The sequence below is a fragment of the Haliotis rubra genome, unplaced genomic scaffold (genome assembly GCF_003918875.1).
Source record: "Haliotis rubra isolate DU_JTF1 unplaced genomic scaffold, ASM391887v1 Scf47, whole genome shotgun sequence".
NCBI classification, from domain to species: domain Eukaryota; kingdom Metazoa; phylum Mollusca; class Gastropoda; order Lepetellida; family Haliotidae; genus Haliotis; species Haliotis rubra.
The window spans coordinates 3,006,407-3,034,399 of NW_025767157.1; the positions used below are offsets into that span (position 1 = coordinate 3,006,407).

The 27,993-nt window shown below is 38.8% G+C and overlaps 1 protein-coding gene across 1 annotated transcript; it reads right to left on the reverse strand.

The window, feature by feature from the left end:
- Positions 1 to 7,652: 7,652 nt before the first annotated feature.
- Positions 7,653 to 27,882, reverse strand: LOC124290572 (ovoinhibitor-like). Its single transcript, XM_046727319.1, is given in 10 exon segments — positions 7,653 to 7,791; positions 9,348 to 9,467; positions 9,813 to 9,932; positions 10,793 to 10,912; positions 11,269 to 11,360; positions 11,363 to 11,393; positions 11,757 to 11,876; positions 12,735 to 12,854; positions 14,233 to 14,344; positions 27,798 to 27,882. Coding segments are annotated over 10 exon segments (1,059 nt in total).
- Between the last annotated feature and the right edge of the window lie 111 nt (positions 27,883 to 27,993).

Here is a 27,993-nt window from a genome sequence, read left to right on the forward strand (position 1 = left end):
TATTAAATCGTCAATCCCAAAGTCATTTCTAGGTTATCAATTAAAACTTTAGACGAACAATTAGTTGTTTTAGTCGCACTTTGTGTTTTCGTTGGAAAGTCATAGTCATTTACGATCAGCTGGAATTGAATACGTGAAGGATGCAATCAGATGCAAGTTTGTTTTCGAGGTTTATATTTGTGTAAACGTCAGTCCCCACATTCAAATAAATGTCATAACATACTTACGGCATATGTTGGAATACAGATGATTATTTTCATTGACAGTAAAATGTCAACAGAAGGCACTGGGATACTGAAACAGCATTTATTGACCACCCAAAGGAAACTACTGTATTTCAAGAAGTAATGTTCCGAAAATAAAAGTCACAACATAACAGTATGACATACGTCATTTACCTAACATAAATGTTTGCTAACTGCAGCCGTAGAATTTAGGGTCACAGGCAGGGCATCGTTTGGTAATTCATACCAGTGAGTATAAATTATTATATGGACTTGTCTTTATCATTATCACAGCTAATTTTTAGTCGTCTAATATGGTCGCTGTTCTTTAGATTAAAACTTAATCTCAGTGTGTAATTGGTAACTGCTCTGTAAAAGTGCATATTCTTTCTCTGATAATGTATACGTGTTCTGATGATCAAATATCCGAAAGCAGCTGTGACGTGGTGCATGGTTTGTTGTATTTGCTTCATCGCTTAAACAAGATATTGGTTGAAATGCCATCTCAGTGATCCGGAAGCCACAAATTTCAGATTAGAGGTATAGAGATTTCACTTGCTGGACTCATAGCCCATGCCCGTTTAACGACCTCAGGTGAATGCCCAGGGCAAAAGTAGGGAAAGCTGAGCGCTTACTTCTTTGATACATGCTTCTGAATTATCATTCTGATATATTTTGTTTGTTGTTAGCGTCTGCACATGGGACCCAAACCCCCGGTTCACGTTTTTAGTTTCATCAGCACACTCTAAGCGCCACAGACCAGAAAGACTTCGTATTTACAGCCACTTCAATCTGACATGCCGTGGTTTAACCAAATTATTGTTGAAAATGGCATTTGTTTTCTATTTTACCAACGCTTCTCTAACGTGAACTCCAGGCTCGGTTATCCGGTTATCAGATAGCTAAGAAAACAGTTATTATTATATCTGGGCAAACACAATGCAAAGTACTGTCATTACACAAAAGAACACATGTAAACTTGGTTTTTATTCTTCCGATACCACACTTCTAGCTCTGCACCGAAATGTGCAGATTGTGTATTATTAGTATGGTTGTGTATGTCCGCAAGACCTCTTCATTAGCCGTCTGGCATGCGTACTTCTCTATGGAACAACGTTCACTCGGCACCCCAGCATGCCTGGTTGATCATATGGTCCTGAAGCTGGTTTGACGATTAGTCCTGTAAATATGAATCAGTGCATGTTTGTTTGTTTGGAGACAGATATCCGGTCAGTTTTCCTGAAGTCAACAACCTCAACATTCCGCCACTGTGTTCATTTACAAGTCAGTATGTTTGTTTATCTAATGCTGCTTAGAACAACAGGAAAAACAAACAAAGATTTGTTTGTTTCAGCAATATATCAGGCATATGGAGGCGGCCTGTGAATTATCGAGTCTGGACCAGACAATTCAGTGATCATCATCACGAGCATCCCTCTAAGCAGCTGACGTGTCAACCAAGTCAGTGAGCCTGACCACCCGATTTAGTCGCCTCTTTCGACAAGGATGAGTTGCTGAAGTTCAATTCAGGTTGTTCGAAATTGCTCACTTGCGAAACCGTAACATTTAGGGAACGTCGAGTATAATCTTTATTTATTATTATAGGGTTTCACGCGACGCAGAAATACTTGTTTTGTACGCACAATGTGTCGAATGAACTCAGAAAATGTATGTTTTTGATGTTTGAAATTAGTAACTTGGGTCCCAGTGTTGATATGTCCATGTATTTCTTCACAATCAATTCAGAACAAATAGATGAAAAAGGTTTTATATTATATGTATTGAATCACAAATATTTTTCTTACGTTCATTATTTGAGCAACAATGATTTTGTAAAAGGGACTAATATCACTTGTTGTGGTCGGGCTTTCCTGTTGTTAAAAGGTCACGCCACTTCTTAAAAGCAGGTGTATAACGCACAAGTACAAATCTCTCATTGCAAACATATTAATTACAGGGAAATACGCAGTGGATGGATTCAATGAAGGTTAATAAATTGCCGTGTATTTTCTTGAATACTGCGCAAAGTGACATAAAATGCAACAATCTGCATTTATGAAACCATGACTTTACTGGAATGTTGGTGTACATTTATATTCATGACGTTTGAGTATTTACACACGTACATGTTGTATTTACAAAGAATCGCTGATGCTACGGTCGCAAATACACTCAAGAATATCTTTATATCTACACACAAACCTATTTAGTACCTGTACACAATATATTTGTGATAATGATATGTACAGGGAAACACCGCTGTGTAGATTTTTAGAGATCCTTACATAGACTATTTACACACCCATCACAAGTAAAATCCACAAAATTCATGAAAACATAGCACCCTACACACATAGACACAAACGGCCTATTTAACCACAAACTGACTATGGTGTTTCTTTACTAGTGCAAACACCGTCTCTCTTCATCAGGTGACACGTCAAACAATGTTGACATTGCAATTGCTTTCCCTCAGCACACAATCGAGGTTTGGGGCTAAATCAAAAACATTAAAGTGCACAGGAGAAAATGGTGTGCTGGTATGTGTAGATCACTGACCGCAGCTATTGGCTCTAAATGCTCCCCATAGCTACTGTGACGGTTAAGGGGTTCTATAATTAACTTACTTTTCACAGTTGTCACATAACATTAATAATAATATAATAATAACACACGTTGGAAACAATAACCAGAACTTTATTTACATGGATAGTGACGATCAGGGTCGTTATCCCCAACAAGGTTATTAGACAAATTACTTATTATATTTAAAAATGCATAACTGGATTTGCACAACTATTACCTAAATACGAGATTGGAAATCATAAAGCCAGCGCAAAAGACAAGCTGGATTGCCGCTGACAGATCGTATTTACTCGGACTGAAGTCAGCGCACGTCCCTATCTTGTGATGTTTACAACCGCTCTCTTAACAGCTGATCGTTAGAAAAACAACGTCACAATCGAGACTTATGTCACTTCCGGGTCCATATGGAATGAACAGATACGATCCGTCAGCGCGAGAGTTACAACTTAGAATAATAACCAAGTTCATCATAACAACCAAGTATGAGAGAAAAATGGAAACGTAACATGATAAATAAACAACTTAAGATATTAGTTTATGCATAAAAAGAGTTACATTCGAAGAAACACAAATAGTGATGACGTCACAACTCAAAATGGCGCGGGCCAGTAACACAAGCGATCGAGACAACGAAATAAAAGACCGGTAAGGAAATTGAGGGGAAATGGAACGTAACCCCGGTGAACACAATGAAACAACTCATTCATAATAGTCCTCTGACTCCGAAACGAAAATGCTATAATCTACCAAGAAAGAATAATGACTATAAACCGAAAGATAAAGATTGATCGACAATAGGACAACGATGTATAAGGCTAACCATAACAGCTACCATGCAGCATATCGAATGTACGGTTTTATTGTTTCATTTTATTTATGTAAATGTCTATGTGGGAAACCGTTGACGTTAAAGCGACTTGAATGAATAACAAAATTCCTTGATAAACGCAGAGTTGGTACACAATATATTTCGTCTTAAGCAGCAGTAACATATAACTGTATTGTGTTTGAAGAGCTGACTCAATATACAACGTGTTTTATACATGCTTCAATATTTAGTTGTCAACATAAAATGAAATGTTTCTGGATCCTACTTGAAAATCACTAACCGCCCGTTGGTCCACACAAGCAAACAAAACACATACAGGAAATTCACGGCCCATGAGTGATTTACAGTTATTGCCGCACCATGTCTCAGCTAGTCATGGCTGAGCAAATACACAAACACTCACATAACAAACAGTGTTGTATAGATTGATGTATTCATACAACGGTTTAATGTCTTAATAACCTCCTGCACCGATACGATCGTCATAAGAGTCTGCATGAAGTAAATGTACAAATTAATTCAAATATCGCCACACCAAAGTACACCATGCTATGGGTCACATGGCTAGATTTGCAAACTGTTCATACCGCCGTGGAGAGAAGTATAACCATCAACATATTGGTTTCACACTTTCAAAGGGTCACGTGAGGCTCATATCCAATAAAACGTAACTACTATTATAAACTTTAAACCAAACCGATCCTTATCATCGCCAAGTAAAGATCCAGGTTACAGTTGGTCTTCCTATGTTATTCATGAGTATAGAATGCTTGTCAAACAAAAAAACAACAAAAACAACCATTCTGATAAGCGATAACCCAATGCCCATTTTCATGTTTTTTGTATGATATTGTGTTCAAATACCCAACGGTCATTGCTGATACCATATTAATTCTACATAACTTCCATTAATTAGACAGTCAGAACTATTCATGTTGTCGTAGCTCATGGGGAAGGTGTGGTAGCCAGCGGTTAGAGCAATTCTCGACATGATCACAATTTGTGAAACTTTTTTGGTGTCTTCAAGTTATTTTATTTTTGGAATTAAATGCGGCGTAAAAACACACTCATTCACTACCTTACTTAGTAACTTATTGACCCTTGAAGGTCCGGGTTAGAATGACCCTTCAGTAACCCATGCTTGTCGTAAGAGGCGACTAACGGGATCGGGTGGTCAGACTCGCTGGCTTGGTTGACACATGTCATCTGTTCCCAATTGCGCAGATCGATGCTCATGCTGTTGATCATTGGATTGTCTGGTCCAGACTCGATTATTTACAGACCGCCGCCATATAGCTGGAATATTGCTGAGTGCGGCGTAAAACTAAACTCACCCACTCGCTAGTAACTTATTGTTACTTCAAGACTTAATTAAAATATGTAACTAAATATCAGAGAATGATCTGTGTCGGTTATGTGCTTAAATATCATCTTGTCATTGATGTGCCTTCAGTCCTGCACAACGGACTCTAAATGGATTTCTTTTGATTAAGGAAGAGTGGTTCGGACTATTCTGTTTTGTTTTACTTTTGTCTTCTGTATAAGAGTTGTTAGTTTATAAAATATTTTTTTTAAATTCTGAATAAAAGGTATCTGTAGGAGAGTGGGATATTTCTTGAGGGGATGTTGTATCACGATAAATAAATCATAGTGACAATGGTAGGTGTTGACGACAAAATCTTCTGTTTACCAAAGGTAGTTTGTAAGTGCCCCCGTAATCGCGCCGGGTATGGGTGAAGTTCCTGATTTTGACAAGTCTGTCTCTGTGGAATATTATTTCTAAGTGATTCTGCTCATCATATTTACCTAATTTCATTCATTGTTTGTGTGTGAACTAGCTTTGCGGCATCTGCGAACAGCGGAGACTGCACACTTGGTGATACAGCCAATAAATATATCATTCACAGTCTGCAAATAGCAGACCACGGAACAAATATCAACCTGATCCAAATATCAACCTAGTACAGGGTGTCTCAATCAGAAGACAATACTACAGGATCGATTGGTATGATACCAGGAACTACGAAATCGAACTCGTGCAAACGTACAAATAGCTTACTATTAACTAGCAACAGAAATACATTCTCGAACGCCCATGTCCAAGGTATGGAACATGGTACAGAAAATTGAAGGTAAAGGTACTAAATCTAGCGTCCATCATCTTAAACATGGAGATCAATTACTAACCGATAAATCATTGCGAATAAACTGGGTGAAACTCTTGCTAAACATTCTTCCTCTTCTAATTATGTGCCTAAATTCCAACAATATAAAAAACTTTTAATTTCAATTCAGATAATGGGGAAGATTATAATGAACTATTTTCTATTCATGAGCTCCATACTGCTCTTGAACAAGCTCACGATACTGCTACAGGAGCTGATAACATACATTATCAACTCCTGAAGCACTTAACAGAAATGGGGCAATTGTTGCCTGTCATGGGTTATGTCTTCAATGAATCACGATTGTCTTTCCACTATAGTGATGGTCCCGTCTGGTTAAACCGAGATGAACGTCAAACCAAAGTCAACCTCTTTCACTCACTCTCTCTCTCTCTGTCTCTCTCTCTCTCTCTCTCTCTCTCTCTCTCTGTCTCTCTCTCTCTCTCACACACACACACTCTCTCACTCTCGCTCTCTCTCTCTCCCTCTGTCTCTGTGTGTCTCTCTCTCACACACACTCTCGCTCTCTCTCTCTCTCTGTCTCTCTCTCTCTCACACACACTCTCGCTCTCTCTCTCTCTGTCTGTCTGTCTGTCTCTCTCTCTCTCTCACACACACTCTCTCTCACTCTCACACACACACACTCTCGCTCTCTCTCTCGCGCGCTCTCTCTCTCTCTCTCGCTCTCTCTCTCTCTCTCTCTCTCTCTCTCTCTGGTCGCTATTACCTCATACTGTGCAGGGAAGTGTCACTAAACAGTTCTATTGCGACAACATACTGACATCCGGCCTATTTTGGACATTTCGTCTTTCATGGATGCACAAATAATCAATTCAGCAGCATATCCGTAGAATGAGATGACCAGTCATGAGCCCAGACTTTCCTCCATTGAACACGTGTGGCACATGATCAGGAGACATAACATCGACGTCATTGATTACCGACCATGCTGGCTTAACTTGGCCTGATGTTGCAAGACGAACCGGACAGACTGCGTTACATATACTCTTTAATAAAGTAGGGGAACTTCATTTTCTTATTTACGATTGAAAAAATAGGGATGAGGGACAGACTGCGTCACATCATTATTGGCTGTATGCCTCGTCGAGTGAAGGGATGTTTGACAAATCGTGATGGTTATTACGCACTACTGACACACAACGTCAACTTCGAAAATACACGACCCCTGCCGTCCATCGAGACCGTTGGGTTGTGCGTTTAAAGTATGTGGCATTACATTCGTCTTCTTGAGTCGAACTTCATATTGTTTATACGAAAAATGTATATCTGTGCTGAAGGCTGATAAGCGGAAAGTCGAGTTGTCGGAGTGAACATTGTATGTAGTGTTATTTGCTAAGGTACTGTATAAATATATTGAGTCATGATTTAGAGTTATGCTCCTTTTGCTTATCAAATTACCGTGCTCTACTGACAACATGTCTTTCATGCGGCTGCATAGCATGAAGTAAGCTTGTATGTTTCAGTTCCAGGAAAAGAAAACGAATATATACATGTTATATATATGTTATGAGGTTTATTGAACTATTTGATTGATTGACTGGAGTAACAGTAAGTTATTGATTGTTATTTTGTATTTTGAAAACCAAGAGTATGAGCATCCTTTCTCAGTCACGTTTAGATCCAGGTATCAGCATTCGCCTGAAATGGAATGCAGATATATACACAAGGACGTTCAATCTGCAATGCCATTCACTCTCATATACACACGTAAAAGAAACATTCTACAATATAAAGGAATATTATACCGCAAACCAATATTCACGAGCAGTCATTTCTTTCTCAGTTTAAAAGAGACTACATATTTGGCTTTACATGAATGTTCTTACTTTACAACTTTCTCTGTACGGTGTTTCTGCCGGAATCAAGACGGATATTTCTCCAAGTCTGAAGGCGGAGACGAATCCACCTGATGATGTCTTGGAAACTGTAACCGCGACAGAACCCAATTCGGACTAAGGTGACACTCCTGAAGAGACAGAAGTAGCAAATATAATTCCAGCTAAGGACGTGTTGCAACATATATGCCTGAAAGTGAATGTGCCCTAAACATCGGGTAAGTTGTTCACCAACAAAAGGCTATAGTACAGTGTGTCTACACAGAGTCGGGAGTTCAGGTATTAATCTTATATTCGATAATAGTTTAATACATTATTTGAGGTAAAGGATAAAAGACATATTCAAAAGATCGTGTTTAAGGCTGATTATTTCAACAAGACTCATTATAAATATACACACCCTTAACTTTCCCGCAAAATGGCATACAGATATTTCTCATATGCATGGTCAAGAAGCAAGCATTGTTTGAAAATAACTAAAGGCATTATCCGGCAATGAATGAATACATAATTCATTGAAATTATCGTCCACGTAAAGTCATTCTTATTTGATGAACACACTTCCCAAGTATAAAGGGAAGAACTATTTGACAATAACCTAAGCCAGTATCTGGTAATGGATATACGTAGAAGCCGTTGAAATGATCGTATTTTTCAGTCTTTGTAAAGTGTTTCTAATCTGAAGAATACACATCCCAAATGTACACACCCTTGACACTCCAGCTGGCATTGGTTGTCATAAGTCACGCCATCACTGCCACAGACAGGTGAAAGGAGAAATTGACAGGCACAAACCTTGGGACATGCTCCGTCGGACACTTTCGTGGCACTATGGAAACACAAAGGTAAAGTTTAATTATAGGAAGTCTTCAAGGAATATTAACTACAAGTCTGACATCGTATTCTCCATATGCACGTGTAAGCGAATTTATCATCTTCAAAACTAAGTGTATACCTAGATGAGGAATCAACCATTTTGAATTATGTCAGTTTTTCATTATGATATTTAATACCCTTATTTTGTTCTTTGTTTCACATAAAGCAAAGGAAACATGCCTCCGAACAATATTCATTGGCATCGATATGGTAAAAGTAAAAAGGAAGGATTATTTGATGATGACTTAAGACACTATCTGATAATGGATATACATATAAACCATCGAAATGATCGTATTTTTCCGTCTTTGTAAAGTGTTTCTAATCTGAAGAATACACATCCCAAATGTACACACCCTTGACACTCCAGCAGGCAAAGGTTATCATAAGTCACGCTATCACTGCCACATACAGGTGACAAAAGACGAGGACAGGGCAAACCTTGGGACATGCTCCGTCAGACGCCTTAGTCGCACTTTTGAAGCTAAACAGTAGCGTTTAATTGTAGGAAGTCTGCTAAAAGTATGACATCGTTTTCTCTATATGCACATTTAAGCGTATTAATGATCTCCAAAACTGACCAGTGCATACTTCGATGATGAATCAGAGATTAATATTGTAAGAGCTGCCTCATTATACTAATAAACCCCTTGTTTTGTTCTGTGGTGGCCAGACAGGAAACCAACATCCGTTCCTAATAAAAACTATTCGTTGACGTAGATATGGTACACATACACAGGCAAAGATTTCTTATTTATACCTTAAGACCTTTCCCGGTAGATTTAAAGACACACATTCCAAATGTACACACCCTTGACACTCCAGCTGGCATTGGTTGTCATAAGTCACGCCATCATTACCGCAGACGGGTGAAAGGAGAAATGGACAGGCACAAACCTTGGTACATGCTCCGTCGGACACTTTCGTGGCACTATTGAAACACGACAGAAAAGTTTAATTGTAGGAAGTCTTCAAGGAATATTAACTGCTATGAGTGTGAAATCGTTTTCTCTATTTACGATTGTAAACGTATTAATCATCTCCAAAACTGACTAGTACATACCTCGATGATGAATCAAAGATTTATATTGTAACAGCTGCTTCATTATATTCATAAGCCTCTTGTTTTGGGTCTACAGAAAGAAAATATCCCCGTCCTAATAAAACATATTCGTTAGCGTAGATATGGTACAAGTACAGAAGCAAGGATTATTTGATTATTATACCTTAAGACATTTCCCATAATTTTAAAGACACACATCCCAAATGTACACACCCTTGACACTCCAGCTGGCATTGGTTGTCGTAAGTCACGCCATCACTGCCACAGACAGGTGAAAGGAGGAGTGGACAGGCACAAACCTTGGGACATGCTCCGTCGGACACTTTCGTGGCACTATGGAAACACAAAGGTAAAGTTTAATTATAGGAAGTCTTCAAGGAATATTAACTACAAGTCTGACATCGTATTCTCCATATGCACGTGTAAGCGAATTTATCATCTTCAAAACTAAGTGTATACCTAGATGAGGAATCAACCATTTTGAATTATGTCAGTTTTTCATTATGATATTTAATACCCTTGTTTTATTCTTTGTTTCACATAAAGCAAAGGAAACATGCCTCCGAACAATATTCATTGGCATCGATATGGTAAAAGTAAAAAGGGAAGGATTATTTGATGATGACTTAAGACACTATCTGATAATGGATATACATATAAACCATCGAAATGATCGTATTTTTCCGTCTTTGTAAAGTGTTTCTAATCTGAAGAATACACATCCCAAATGTACACACCCTTGACACTCCAGCAGGCAAAGGTTATCATAAGTCACGCTATCATTGCCGCATACAGGTGACAAAAGACGAGGACAGGGGCAAACCTTGGGACATGCTCCGTCAGACGCCTTAGTCGCACTTTTGAAGGAAAACAGTAGCGTTTAATTGTAGGAAGTCTGCTACAAGTATGACATCGTTTTCTCTATATGCACATTAAAGCGTATTAATGATCTCCAAAACTGACCAGTGCATACTTCGATGATGAATCAGAGATTAATATTGTAAAAGCTGCTTCATTATACTAATAAACCCTTTGTTTTGTTCTGTGGTGGCCAGACAGGAAACCAACATCCGTTCCTAATAAAAACTATTCGTTGACGTAGATATGGTACACATACACAGGCAAAGATTTCTTTATTATACCTTAAGACCTTTCCCGGTAGATTTAAAGACACACATTCCAAATGTACACACCCTTGACACTCCAGCTGGCATTGGTTGTCATAAGTCACGCCATCATTACCGCAGACGGGTGAAAGGAGAAATGGACAGGCACAAACCTTGGTACATGCTCCGTCGGACACTTTCGTGGCACTATTGAAACACGACAGAAAAGTTTAATTGTAGGAAGTCTTCAAGGAATATTAACTGCTATGAGTGTGAAATCGTTTTCTCTATTTACGATTGTAAGCGTATTAATCATCTCCAAAACTGACTAGTACATACCTCGATGATGAATCAAAGATTTATATTGTAACAGCTGCTTCATTATATTCATAAGCCTCTTGTTTTGGGTCTACAGAAAGAAAATATCCGCGTCCTAATAAAACATATTCGTTAGCGTAGATATGGTACAAGTAAAAAGAAGCAATGGATTATTTGATAATATTATACCGTTGAAAGACATTTCCCAGTAATTTAATAAAGACACACATCCCAAATGTACACACCCTTGACACTCCAGCTGGCATTGGTTGTCGTAAGTCACGCCATCACTGCCACAGACAGGTGAAAGGAGGAGTGGACAGGCACAAACCTTGTTTTGGGACATGCTCCGTCGGACACTTTCGTGGCACTATTGAAACACAAAGGTAAAGTTTAATTATAGGAAGTCTTCAAGGAATATTAACTGCTATGAGTCTGAAATCGTTTTCTCTTTGTAAAGTGTTTCTATATGCGATTGTAAGCGTATTAATCATCTCCAAAACTGACTAGTACATACCTCGATGATGAATCAAAGATTTATATTGTAACAGCTGCTTCATTATATTCATAAGCCTCTTTTGTTTTGGGTCTACAGAAAGAAAATATATCCCGTCCTAATAAAACATATTCGTTAGCGTAGATATGGTACAAGTACAGAAGCAAGGATTATTTGATTATTATACCTTAAGACATTTCCCATAATTTTAAAGACACACATCCCAAATGTACACACCCTTGACACTCCAGCTGGCATTGGTTGTCGTAAGTCACGCCATCACTGCCACAGACAGGTGAAAGGAGGAGTGGACAGGCACAAACCTTGGGACATGCTCCGTCGGACACTTTCGTGGCACTATGGAAACACAAAGGTAAAGTTTAATTATAGGAAGTCTTCAAGGAATATTAACTACAAGTCTGACATCGTATTCTCCATATGCACGTGTAAGCGAATTTATCATCTTCAAAACTAAGTGTATACCTAGATGAGGAATCAACCATTTTGAATTATGTCAGTTTTTCATTATGATATTTAATACCCTTGTTTTATTCTTTGTTTCACATAAAGCAAAGGAAACATGCCTCCGAACAATATTCATTGGCATCGATATGGTAAAAGTAAAAAGGGAAGGATTATTTGATGATGACTTAAGACACTATCTGATAATGGATATACATATAAACCATCGAAATGATCGTATTTTTCCGTCTTTGTAAAGTGTTTCTAATCTGAAGAATACACATCCCAAATGTACACACCCTTGACACTCCAGCAGGCAAAGGTTATCATAAGTCACGCTATCATTGCCGCATACAGGTGACAAAAGACGAGGACAGGGGCAAACCTTGGGACATGCTCCGTCAGACGCCTTAGTCGCACTTTTGAAGGAAAACAGTAGCGTTTAATTGTAAGAAGTCTGCTACAAGTATGACATCGTTTTCTCTATATGCACATTAAAGCGTATTAATGATCTCCAAAACTGACCAGTGCATACTTCGATGATGAATCAGAGATTAATATTGTAAAAGCTGCTTCATTATACTAATAAACCCTTTGTTTTGTTCTGTGGTGGCCAGACAGGAAACCAACATCCGTTCCTAATAAAAACTATTCGTTGACGTAGATATGGTACATATACACAGGCAAAGATTTCTTTATTATACCTTAAGACCTTTCCCGGTAGTTTTAAAGACACATTCCAAATGTACACACCCTTGACACTCCAGCTGGCATTGGTTGTCATAAGTCACGCCATCAGTGCCGCAGACGGGTGAAAGGAGAAATGGACAGGCACAAACCTTGGTACATGCTCCGTCGGACACTTTCGTGGCACTATTGAAACACGACAGAAAAGTTTAATTGTAGGAAGTCTTCAAGGAATATTAACTGCTATGAGTGTAACATCGTTTTCTCTATTTGCGATTGTAAACGTATTAATCATCTCCAAAACTGACTAGTTTATACCTGGATGATGAATCAGAGATTTATATTGTAACAGCTGCTTCATTATATTCATAAGCCTCTTGTTTTGGTTATTGGTCTACAGAAAGAAAATATCCCCGTCCTAATAAAACATATTCGTTAGCGTAGATATGGTACAAGTACAGAAGCAAGGATTATTTGATTATTATACCTTAAGACATTTCCCATAATTTTAAAGACACACATCCCAAATGTACACACCCTTGACACTCCAGCTGGCATTTGTTGTCGTAAGTTATGCCATCACTGCCACAGACAGGTGAAAGGAGAAATGGACAGGCACAAACCTTGGGACATGCTCCGTCGGATACTTTCGTGGCACTATTGAAACACAACAGAAAAGTTTAGTTGTAGGAAGTCTTCAAGGAATATTAACTGCTACAAGTCTGACATCGTTTTCGCTATATGCACGTGTAAGCGAACTAAGTGCATACCTAAATGAGGAAATAATCGATTTTGAATTATAACAGTTTTTTCATTATAGTATTAACAACTCCTCTTTTGTCCTTTGTTTCATATAAAGCAAATGAAACATGCCTCCGAACAATATTCATTGGCATTGATATGGTAAAAGTAAAAAGGGAAGGATCATTTGTCATACGTCATGCCACCATTGCCGCAGACAGGTGATAAAAGTCGAGGACAAGGGCAAACCTTGGGAGATGCTCCGTCGGTCGCCTTCGTGGCACTATTGAAGCACAAAATGTACTTTTGACTATAGGAAAGTCTAGAAACATATAATATGTGATGGAAGTTTGACATAATATTTTGTTTAATCATCACCAAGCACATTAACCATCTCGATAGCTGTATTAACAATGTAATGTTTCTAGGAGGTGTTTCATTATACTGTCATTGTTTGACAGCAAGCACACATATAGCTGATAACAATAATCATTCGCATGGGTATGGCGAAGGTAAAGAAGGATTCATTAGTTTAGGATAACCTGCAGGACGTACCCTGGCTCCTATGCTCGCACTCAAGGCGGTAGGGTAGCCTAGTGGTTAAAGCGTTGGCTCTTCACAATATGTGAAGCCCATTTCTGGTGTCCCTCGCCTTGATATTGCTGGAATATTGCTAAATGCGGCGTAAAACCATACTTACTCACTCACTCACATACATAAAACTGAAATACTGCTCAGGGCGATGTTAAACTCGCTACAGTTGTAAACATGCTCGATGATGCATAATATAAGGTAAATGTAGGATGACATGATGTATGCCTACCCGGCACAGGAGAGGAAACATTCGTTGGTGTAAGTGTTGCCGTCGTCCCCGCAGACAGGGGTGTTGGTGTCATCACAGGGATAGTCCTGACCTTGACAGACGCTGGTCAGAACTAAGTAAACACAGCGATCAAAGTAAGAGGGTTACAAGGCATCGAGGAACACAGAGGACGTACTCAAATTCGGCCACCATTACCTATCTGTTAAAAATCATACTTAAAACAGACAGAATATGTTTATCAACAAAACTGTCATCATAAAATGGCGAAGATATGATACCTTCAAAGTGGCGTAAAATAACATACCAACCAATGATATGATACGATGGAACAATGCCTTACATATGCATGCTGTTATAGGAAATATGACATACCCGCCAGCACTATGATATACTTCATCCATTCACCCATGTCGTCAGTTAGAACTGTGTTTCAAGGTCCCAGAGCACACCTCAATATATACAGGGGATCTGATGGCAATAGTTGTTTCATGACCTGGCCGTGATTGACTTGAAGCAATATACACAAATATATATTGCCACTTGAGTGTGTTGTTTATGGGTTTTACACCACATGAAAACGGCTTTATGAATTAAAAGAATCAAACAAATGTAGACCGAATGTGGGTCGCGAAACAGTGGTCTGTTATTGCGTAGTGGAGGTAACGGTGACGCTGGTCACGTTGCATCCATCTATCTTTTCTTTTTGTCCTGTGAGATTTCACATATTAAAATATTTCATTGAATCATTAAGTGGGACTGTGTAATAATGGTATGGACAGTTTTAGGCAAGTGACATTCATCTGAAATGCAATGAAACCCTTAGAAACATGTATACCCATGCCAATAATGGTTGTCACCCACTTCAATTTTATTAATAGGCAACATTGGCATGAGTATATATCGCTAGGAGAAAGTATGTGCATCTCTTAAATCCGGTAAATCTTATCTGATATCCAGACAGGTTTAGAACGTTTACATTCCAATAGTAAATTTCTCCTTTTGTCGGGCAAGTAATTAACGGCTCAGTCCTTTAATTGAGAAATATTCCAGTACATATATTCTTTTCAAAGAGCAAGATATTGGCATTGCTCTTTACCAACGTGCACGCCCGACATGTAATTTAGTTATAGAAGTCAAATAGTAATTTGTGTTCATTTGCTTTATGTACGAGTATGTTGTGAACGTTTTAGGTGAACGGTGTTCAGGAATTATCATTATTAGCATTTTACACCAGTACTTCAGACAACTAGTGTAAGATGCAAAATGAGTATCTCTCGTATTCTCCACGAAACATATTTCCTGGTGTTGAGATACCAACATTCAAAACCGTTTAGGATTAACCCTGTCAATTGTATAGAATTGTTTACATCCCTGTATCTTAGCTTCACAAAGTAAAGTAGGTTGTATTTGAGGAACAAGTAATTTAAAATGCAGGGCTTACATAACTGAACACTACACTAGGGTGGCACGATAATCTCTACAACTACTCTCGTGTAATCTGAATCGGAGGGGTGACCGATTCGTCCAAGACGCAACAATTCGAAGAGTTACGTCACTTAAGCCAGCCAGGATACCATGACAGTGAGTTCCGAGGTTTAAGCGAGACAAAACAAACAGCGTATAATATATAAACAGCAAAGATTAAGTAAAACGATTATCTTTATTTTTGAAGTCAGAAACACAAGTCCCAAATGATGTAAAGTACAAACCTACAACATTGTTGAGGCTTTTTCCAGTCACCTATAAAATATATAGCTTTTGGGGCAATATTAGCAATTAAAATTGTGAAATTATAATTATTTCTAAAATATTATTCATTCCACAGGTATGGTGTGAGTTGCAGCATAAAAGCTATTCTTCTAAGACAACTATAATAAAAATTTCTGGGAACATAAACGATTGCAAGCAATCCTTCCAAATTGATGTATTGAAAGGTTTATGGCCACTTAAGAACCGTACTCTTAACTTTATTATTTATGGAGAGCTTAAAAACCGCACACGTGTCATCCAGTTAAAAGCAGAATGATTTGTTTGCGTGGTAAAGCTTTAACTGCAAATCCTCCTCCTCTAAAGTACAAGCTCATTTATCATGACAGTATTTTAAGAAACTGTACTCACCAATGGATAACTTGCATAAATTAGTCAACTATGTACATCACATCAATGGATAACTTGCATAAATGAGTCAACTATGTACATCACATCAATGTATAACTTGCATAAATTAGTCAACTATGTACATCACATCAATGGATAACTTGCATAAATTAGTCAACTATGTACATCACATCAATGGATAACTTACATAAATTAGTCAACTATATACATCACATCAATAGATAACTTGCATAAATGAGTCAACTATGTACATCACATCAATGGATAACTTGCATAAATAAGTCAACTATGTACATCACATCAATGGATAACTTGCATAAATGAGTCAACTATGTACATCACATCAATGGATAACTTGCATAAATAAGTCAACTATGTACATCACATCAATGGATAACTTGCATAAATTAGTCAACTATGTACATCACATCAATGGATAACTTGCATAAATTAGTCAACTATGTACATCACATCAATGGATAACTTGCATAAATTAGTCAACTATGTACATCACATCAATGTATCAAACTATGTACATCACATCAATTGCATAAATTAGTCAACTATAACATCACATCACATCAATGGATAACTTGCATAAATTAGTCAACTATGTACATCACATCAATGGATAACTTGCATAAATTAGTCAACTATGTACATCACATCAATGGATAACTTGCATAAATTAGTCAACTATATACATCACATCAATGGATAACTTGCATAAATGAGTCAACATGTACATCACATCAATGGATAAACTTGCATAAATTAGTCAACTATGTCCACATCATCACATCAATGGATAACTTGCATAAATTAGTCAACTATGGGATAACTTGCATAAATTAGTCAACTATATACATCACTTGCTATCAACTATGTACATCACATCAATGTATAACTTGCATAAATTAGTCAACTATGTACATCACATCAATGGATAACTTCAATGGATAACATAAATTAGTCAACTATATACATCACATCAATGTATAACTTGCATAAATTAGTCAACTATATACATCACATCAATGGATAACTTGCATAAATTAGTCAACTATATACATCACATCAATAGATAACTTGCATAAATTAGTCAACTATGTACATCACATCAATGGATAACTTGCATAAATTAGTCAACTATGTACATCACATCAATGGATAACTTGCATAAATTAGTCAACTATATACATAACATCAATGGATAACTTGCATAAATTAGTCAACTATGTACATCACATCAATAGATAACTTGCATAAATTAGTCAACTATGTACATCAAATCGCTTTCAAAGTACTAAACTGTTAAAAGTGCATGTTCTTAAGAAATCGCATTTAAATGCATTGAGCAAGGGCCATAACTCTTGAAACAATTCATTTAGTACACCAATGTTTGCCTCATTTCAGACCATGGCAAAACATTTTGTGTTTTGGAATTTTAGTCCCCACTGAGAAGCTGTCGGAAGGACTGGTCGACGAACGAACTGAAAAACTCCGTTCCTATGTCGTCCACCCAAATTCACAATTTGTAGCGAAGGTAATCTCAGGTTAATATGCGTGCAACCTGAACACTGATTGAGAGAGCTTGAGTTTATCATTGCGTTACATAGTCTTCAGTGTTCAGTCCTCAGTTCAAGGTCAAGTTATCAAAGACTTTGATAATAATTTCGATCACTGGTTTCCAGTCATGATTAATTACGGACGGTTGCTACAGTAACATGACTGCTGCGTTAAAATAGTGCTTGAGGTATGCCTTACTATCATCTTCTCAGACAGGTCTTAACTGAGATGAACTGTTGCAGTCATCGGGAGGAGCAGTTGGGTTTCTTCCATCAGTCATTTCATTTACACCACTGAAACAACATATGTGCAGACCCGTGAAGATCCAGGTTAGAATTGATCTTCAGCAACCCATGCTTGTAGTAAGTGGCGACTAACGGGATTGGGTGGTCAGGCTCGCTGACTTGGTTGACACTTATCATCGGTTCCCAATTGCGCAGATCGATGCTCATGCTGTTGATCACCGGATTGTCTGGTCCAGACTCGATTATTTACAGACAACCGCCATATAGCTGGAATATTGCTGAGTGCGGCGTAAAGCTAAACTCACTCACTCACTCACTCACTCACATATGTGCAAGTGAAAAGGCTACACTTACATTCAAACTAATGTGGAACAAAATGTTGAGTCAGTATCGTATAAGTCCAGCTTTCGAGTTTGGTCTCCACTCGTGCACAGAATCAAACCAAGGATTCAGGTTTGATGAGACAATGCTTTAGCTTCACTGTTCAATGGTAAAATAGATCATGGGAATTTGTATCTGATAGAATGGCGACTTCTTTAATCTTTATCTGAGAACATATTTATGATCGACCAAACTGACTAAACACCACCTTGATAAATCAACGATTTACAAAAGTCCTTATTGGTTGAGCGTTTTTTACGTTGGCTAACATGACACACAAAACATATCTAAAATGATATTCGTTAACATGGTTAAGACAGAAGGATGATTTGATCATAACATATGACATTCATGGAAATATTGTATTCGACGTATTTAGCACCCTTCCCTAATAAGCGTCCCCTATTAAAAATACGTTGCACGCTCAGTTCTAACGCTAAATACGTCCAATACAGTAATTACATTGCATTATTTTGTAGAAAATGACGTTGGATCGGTCATGTCTGCAGGATGCACCCACATTCAATGCCAAGGGTTGCAATGCGATGGACACCAGCAGGAAAAAGAAACAAAGGACATCCAAAGGTGACTTTGGGAACATCTGTGCAGGCAGAGATGAAGGACGCAGGGTGGACCTGGGGAGTGGTGCAGCAATGGGCCCAGGACAGACACCATTGCAAAACTCTAGTATCAGTCTGATGTCTTGAGAGCACAAAGAGGAATAAATAAGTAAGTAATTTGTTATATATTGATCTGTAATTCTAGTTACTTTTATGATACATTGGTTTCACACTTAATTATTGTGTGTGAGATTATTACAAACTGGAACTCAACATACGCTCCAACATTTTTTTATTTTAAATGCCTGTACACGTGAATGTGGAAAAACGGGAACACACAGGGAATCGTATGCTGATAGTTATTGGCTTCGACAAATAATGGTTGTCATGGGCGTAGCATAACAACAGATGAAAACGGTTATATAATCCAGAAGGTATATATAACAAAGGTCGGGTTAATATAGGGCGGGCCACCCTTATCTGTCGTTATGGCGCTCTGGAATCAATGACAGTGGTTAAACACTTTTGTATTGGGTTTTGTTGCTTTTCAAACATTTAAATGTTTCATTGAATCATAAAGTTGGATAATATAATGATCGGTTGGACGTATAAGTACACAACTGATATTCACATGAAACTGTATAAGTAGTTCCAGTTTCCATGAACTCTTTCATGGGTATTCAAGGGGTTTATGTGGCATTCATTTTCAGGGGTGAAACAAATTCTATTCCGACACTTCATCATGTTTAAGGCAGAACATGAAACACGGAGGAACATTTTCTGTCGCCCGACGAAAAAACTGCATCTTCAGATGTCTTGGCTCATTTTAAATTGAAAAGATTTATGGTAGAACGTCATGAAAACCCAACTGCCTTGCCAGACCTGTGCAGTGCTTTTATCAATATTGAAATAAGGAGATAAAAATAATTCCATTTCCCATCTGTAGATCCCTAAAAGTAATCTATAAACCGATCGTGTACAGGATGGAAGAAAGTTATGTTATTAGTGTTTGATTTTACGACTGTGTGTCACTCTAACTTATTTTCACAATAAACTGTGTACTGATTCAATGCATATTCGATTTGTTATATTGTTGTCATATGTAACAATCTTAATATTTTTGGAGGACATAAAGATGATCTGTCTATCTATCTATCCTGACATCTCTGGTGTTGACGTCTTATAGTAGTATCAGTCTAATTTAAAGATAAAATTGGCCTTGCATAGATGTTTGCAGTTGCTAATGAATTTTAATCAATGGAACCATGACAATTTGTCAAACTTACCAATTAGAATGCAAGTTACAAACCAACCTCAATCTTGAGCTGTCAATATCAGTACAGACAGTGGAAACCGCCTAAGTAAACAGACCGGATAAGTAAACACTATTCTTTGGTCCCGTCAAATTTCTTCATTAATTAACACTATTAGAGTCCGGTTAACGGTATCTTCCCATTAGACAGACCTCCCAAAAGACAGACCTCTTAAAGCAACACATTTTGTGGTTGGTTGCATAAGGCTTTATTAAGCTGTACCCTTGATAATAATGGTATGTGCCCATTTTAAATTAAGACATATTGCATCAACATATATGTACATAAACATATATTTGCCAGATCACATTTACTTGTGAATATTATCCAAAATAATAATTTATATACATGTACCTTTCAAACATACTATGAGACCAAGCACCATATTATTTTACAACACATGTTTGTCAGTGCACAGATAACACTTATTAGAAAGTCACTTGAACATCATCATTTTCTCCTTTCACCTTGTTCTTGGCATACAGGTAGCCATTAGAAGGGTGATCGGAAATAAGGTCATAGGAAAAAAGTCATTGAAAAAAGGTCAAGAAATATAACTATTAGAATACATCCTGTTCTCCAGTTATATACTTTGTTTTTACTGAATTTTATAAATACTATTTCACTTTTGTCTTCAAATAATCTTAAGTACTAAAAACATCCTATTCTCCTGTTATTGGCAAAAACTAATTCAACAACTGTTATAAAAACGTCGTATTGTCCAGTTATTTATACTTGCATGATCTTGAGTGTTTTCTTTATGAACATGATGTAACTGGCCTCGAACATGTAAATAGGCTTATTGAGGTGAGCTTATGCATAACTTGTGAAGTTAGATGTCTGTTCTGTAAACATCCTACTATTGAAGAAATTGTTTATCTTATGAAAAGTGAATATTCACCGCTTAACTCTTAGGTTGCCAAATTTATCAAAACTGGACTTTGTTCAATGTTATAATATGTATCAATATGCTGTATGTTCTCTGTGTCACTATATGTGATTTTTTAGAATAAAATCTCGGTTCTATTCTGTTCTGTTCAGTAAAAGGATTTGTTATATGTTTTGAGAAGGACACAGGAGATAGGGGTGTGTTGTTACTATACGTACGCTGTAATGACTCTGGGTCAGCTCATTAATTAAATAGGGGTGGACAGCATGGCTCAGCTAATAAGGGTACTCATTGAGTCTGTCTTATGGGAGGTCTGTCTTTTGGGAGTGAACCCGGTTAACTAAACTCGGATCAGTAAACAATATACCGTTTAACTAAACGTTTTCCCATGGGCCCTGGAAGTAAATTACTTAACAAAAGAGACCGGATAACTAAATTAGCGATCACCACATAATCCGACATGAGGGGCACGTGTCAGTCTCCAGCTAAACAAACATCCTACTTACAGCTCAGTGGCGTCATGCAGTTGACAATACACTGACATTTGGAGGCCAGCGCTGATAAGTTGTTCATTGTTTTATGTCGTATTACTTACAAATGTTGCCTGTTATTCTGTTGTATACATATACATGCATATGGTTGTCATTTGCAGGTTTTGATAAGTTTGGATAAATAAAATACCTGATAAGTAAACAATTTTGGCGAGTCCCTTGAAGTTTTACTTATCAGATTTCCACAGTATTTCGACCGGTTTCACTCGAGAAATTCGCAGTAGAAAGTCGTACTTTCTTGTTGGAAAGGGTGTCTTTGTGTCACCATGACCGTAGCTTTGGTTTCTGGATAATAGGAGTTACGTTGACGTTCGATTGGTCGGAAAAGTGACAATGAAACCAAACGCCGTTAAGTTGAGATTTGGAGTGGATCTAGGGATAGCGTACGTTTAACGATGTGCTGAACCTGGAGATACAGATGATGACTGAAAGCTCAACAGGAAACCAATCATTAAAATACACGAACCAAACCAATAACGGGTTGCTTGACAACGCTATAAGAATCTATACCGAAACGTCGCATCATAACATAACGAAAAAGTTGTTATCCATAAAGTATCGTAACTTTCTGAAGCTCCGGTTCTTGTCAAAATGTCTTCTGTGTCGCCTAGTATCATGCATTGGAACAACGCAACAGAAACTGCTTACCCGTCTCTTTATGAAGCTGCCCATAATCATACTAACCAGTTGAAATAGATTTTCATGCCAATCCCATCATGAGTAAATGTATAAATATGTTTAAACCAAATAGATTTTCGTATAGACTATCCCTTAACACCACTTTTACCACCTGCAATTCCTAAAGACCCACGCCAAGTCAGCAATTCCTGTCATGGATATGCAACGATTTTGTAGGGTAGGGTATTGTCCTACGTTACCTGAAACAAGTAAGATGGGCGTTGTCCTCGTTTGTAAACTACCCGACAAAGAAACAACCATCCGAGTCATGCAGGCCAATATTTAGCTGGGACACAACAGACCAAAATGAAGACGATGGTCACTGTTAAGGGGTTCATCGGAACATTCACTATAAGGTAGGCCACAAAGATCTGTTACGCTTTCAGGTACAGTGTGTTTGTAAATATGTGTGTGTGTGCGAGTACGTGTGTTTGTATGTGTGTGTGTGTCCGCGCGTTGTTTGTGTAGGTTGGAGCTTGTGAATTGGATCAGTTTGTTTTAGTTTTGTTAATTATGGCATTATTTGCTATATAAGATCACACAGAGCCACAAAGTGCTTCTCTAAGCAATAGAACACTTCTCAAAGCATTCTCCCTTCGCATTGAGTGTGAATGATTCAGTTCCGTATGTGATCATCCTCCTAAGTACTCGCACATGCGAGTCATACTGAGCCCTGCCACTTCCACTTAAGAGTTACACTGTTTGTTGAGTGTGATTAAAGTGAAAATAACATAAGTTCTCTGAGTAAAAAATTGCCCTTCGAGTTAAGATATAAAGTTCAATGGTAGAAAGCATGTCCTGGAGACCTCATCCGGCCGCAATAGTCGGATACAGTAGATATGTGTGTGTCTGTTGTTCACTCCTTTTGCAGCGCCTGGCCTGTGTACTGTGTGGCATTTTCTCCCCCATCATGTCACAGACCTGCTCAGTAGGGGAAATGACCAAGGCTGGTCATGGCATTCAGGTAATCCTTTGTCCCTGGGGTAGTCAGGCATGCTACAAACAAGTTACGGACTATTGCCGCCAGTATAATGACTCAGTAGTTCTGTCTACTGACCCTTCCGAGGCTACTATGCAGTGGCGGTTTTCCAGGTATAGTGGTCGCTCAACATATCATAAGATAAAGCCCAAAATCTGCTATGTTCTAACGCCATTAGTGTCTGACAAGAACGTGTCGAGTTGACGACATTCCGGTGAGGTGCCCTCACCAATGTTTTGGTGTGTTAATGTTTTTGGTTCTGGTTTCGAAACCATTCTCCATATATCTTCGGGAGTCATCTTGTCAATCTGATCTTTCTTCTGAATACCTATGACAACCGATTTATTGCACGATCCCCTACGCTTTTGAAGACTTCAAAATGAGGCCAAGACAAAGGTGTGTTAAATGATCTGCTTGTTAACTTTGGTTGGGGGTCTTTCAGTTATACTGTGCACCAGTAAGGTGTGTATAGCGATGAATATGTGAACGTGATATGGGGTCTTTCAGTTATACTGTGCACCAGTAATGTGTGTATAGCGATGAATATGTGAACGTGATATGGGGTCTTTCAGTTATACTGTGCACCAGTAAGGTGTGTATAGCGATGAATATGTGAACCTGATATGGGGTCTTTCAGTTATACTGTGCACCAGTAAGGTGTGTATAGCGATGAATATGTGAACGTGATATGGGGTCTTTCAGTTATACTGTGCACCAGTAAGGTGTGTATAGCGATGAATATGTGAACCTGATATCTTGGTACTTATAACTGACCAATTTGGAATGTGTTTTATATTACTGTCCAGTTTTAATTAATTACCTATTTATTACGATGCGAACCGCTTACTGGGTCTCAATTTATATGTAATAGAGCACTTTGTTTCCATCGAAATTATATATATTTAGGTGTCTAGTCTAGTGTTAGTCTAGTTTTCTTCTTATTTATCGCATTTTGTGAGTCCATTGCATGAAGGGATTGTAAAGAAATTAATCAAACGTTCACTTGGCATGACCTTCAGTCGATGGTGGGTCAAGATCAGCATATCAATTCTTTGTTCAGAATTGAATGATATCGTGGAAAACCGAATGTCATGAGCTCAGTGTCGAGAAAATCCCTCTTTGTAAAACCTTGAGGTCGAGAGCTATCGAATCGGCTCACCCATTTACATAACTCAAGAATATCCAATCAAGATTTGCCACAAATGATTTTCAACATAAAGGCCATGCATTATGAACTTGCATGGCGTGAGGGTCATCAACACATGCATGGCGTGACGCTCAGTTAGGTTAGTGACTAAATGTTTGACAGAACACTCGGCCATATTCCAACAATGAAGTCTGGGACCAGCAAACTAGTGGTTGATAGGCAGAGCAGAAACGAATATGTCTTTGTTCCAGTGGTCCATTTGTATAGCACTCCATATGATTTAAAAACTAAGACAGTCCAAGGCGCTTGTTCACAGCAATTTAGACCAAATAGAATCGGTTTCCGAAGATCGTAGTAGGGCAGATAATAGAAAAAGCGTTCACTTTGTGATACGAGCAACACAATTTGCATGGGTGTTCACTTTGGTACACTAACTGAAAAAATAACGTTGGCCACTGGGATTTCTTTTGCAATGACGCTGAAACGTCACTTACAACGGCTCCGACCAAAAGCCATAAACACACAATGCCTTTTGACTGTGGTCAAATGTCCAGAACTTGTTATTAGCTACAAATTAAAGTTTAACACTCTCACCCACTGCATCCAAAATATGAACTATTCTTAATGTCAGGGAACAGACAGTGCACACGTGTCTGAGCGCGGCTGACATCACAATCTGCCGTTCTGACACCGGGCGGATAAGGGGAATATTATATTTTATGTACGTTTCAGTTAGTTTACCCGCCTGGATATATACTAGGCACAAAAAATAAAGGAACCCCTTGACTTTGTGAAGCATGTATAATTTAATCAGCACAACCGTACGGTAAGTATGTCAGATATACTTCATAACGATGGTGTCCACCATGAGCAGCAATACATGCACGACACCTTGCAGGCATGCTGGACACCAACCGCTGAATTGTCGCCCTAGGAATCACGTGCCACTCTTGCTGCAGTGCTCTCCCTAACACATCAAGATTTGCTGGTGCAGGCTCCCTGAGACGAACTCGACGCCCTTACACATCCCACAGATGTTTGATAGGGGATAGATCTGGTGTTTTAGCCGGCCAGGGTAAAGTTGTAACACCTTGTTGTTGCAAGAAGTTCACGGCAACACGAGTTCTGTGAGGACGTGCATTATCGTCCTGAAACACAAATCTTCGACCTGCCCTGTGAGCCACTGGAACCACGTGTGGCCGTAAGATCTCGTCCATATACCGCTGGCCTGTCAAATTACCCCGTATAAGAATCAAATAAGTCCTCCTATTGAAAGAAATTCCTCCCCAGACCACGACAGAGCCGCCTCTATAAGAATTGTGTTCCTTGAACCGTGGGTCTCCCATAACGCTCATCTCGGCGTCGCCACACACGCAATCGTCCATCCGTGAATCGCAAACAAAGCTAAACATCACATGTCGCCATTACCGGTTCCCCCCTCTTCTAACATTGCTGAGCCCACTGATAACGAAGACGTCTGCGGTTAGCTGTCATCGTCACGCCTTTGAATGGACGTCTTGACTCTCCTACGGAGCCTGTTTCGTACAGTAGAGTTCGAAATCCGTGTTCCTGCGACTCTGAAGAATACCATCTTCAAATCCGGGGCTGTGACAAATCGATTCCTCAGAGCTATAGCTCTCAGGATGTTGTCTTGTCTGAGGGTGGTTTTAGGGCGTCTTCGTCGACCGGTCCTCATGTTAACGCCCCTTGTCTGAAGGTAAAGGTTGATGAAACAGGAAATGACGCTTTTGGACTTCCTGAAGAACCGGGCAACACTATTCTGAGATTGTCCACCCTTTATCATGCCAATGGCCTGCCATTTCTGTGCGTTTGTCGGGTACTGTCGAGGTGGCATTTTCACAAGAGATATTGGGACACGCTTACTGTCAGTTTTATAGGCTAGAATGCACGTGTGGTGCATGATGCACGTGTATCATATAAAGGTAACATGGTGCTGACTGTCGTGTCAGCCGTAAGTGATTTCCGATCTGGGTTCGAATGCAATCAGCTTGCAACTTTTATGTAGCATTGTTTCAACTATAAATTCCACTTGGGGGTTCCCTTATTTCTTGTACCTAGTATATGTGTACTGAGGTGTCTGCGGTCCCACGACAAAAGTGAAGGTGCATCTATGTCCAAAGACTTTAAGGAAAACCTGATTTTCTTCATATGTGGTGATGGCGGAAATGTTTTTGTCCGGTGCCAGGCAATGGACATATGTCTTGCAATCTAAATTGGTGTTACAAATATCAGTTCTCAATGCAATACTTTTAATATACATGTCATCGTATCCCAATTGCGTAGATCGATGCTCATGATGTTGATTACTGGATTGTCTGGTCAAGATTCGATTATTTACAGACTATGGTATATTGTTAAGTAGAGATCCAGTTAATGTTAAAAAATGACGGCGGTCTCTAAATAATCGACTCTGGACCAGACAATTCAGTGATCAACAGCATGAACATGCATCTACATGTACGCATTTGGGATACGATGACATGCGTCAACCAAGTCAGCAACCCTGACAACCCGATCCCGTTAGCCGCCTCTTACGACAAGGGTTGCTGACGGCCAATTCTAAGCCCATATCTCTGGGTGAAGCGTGAGCCCATACCTATCAAAAACTTGTAAACACAGGGATGTAGAATGTCAGCATGTGCTTTATGATCATGTGAATGATCTTGTAACATACGTTATATTTGGGATTAAACTTTGTTAGTAAAGTGCAGGTTCTAGTACTTTTGTGGTTGAGTCCCATCCGGGATTCGAACCCACACCCTCAGAGTCAGGCACCTAATCTCCAGCGCACAAAGTCAGACGCCTATGTCGCTCAGCCACCGCGGTTTCCACAAAAATGGAAGTCGGACAACTGGTAGTCTAGACAGGCGATTGTCTCATTGATGGGACTCAACCCAAAAAGTACTAGAATCTGTACTTTACTAAGAAAGTGTAATCCCAAATATAACGTATGTTACGTTTGACCACTTTCAAAACTGGTGTTGTGTATTTCATAGCTTTCGGCAGCGGGAGCCGTGCCAATTAACACTTATCAGAGGGGTACACAAAGTCCGCTGTCTAGACTAACAGTTGTCCGACTTCTATTTTTGTGGAATTGTTCCTGTTTATGCTCACTTTGCAAATTTTTGGCATCTTCAATAGTTTCGGGCAATTTGCGACGGCGAGTTTCGGGCAGCCAGAGAGCAAGAATCCCCGCCATTATCGTCAGAACGCCGAACGCAATGAGGGGAAGGGCACTGCAGATATCCCCGTCAACCAACACACCAACACATCAAGATCAGCTTTAAATCTCCGGTATTTATGGCCCGAC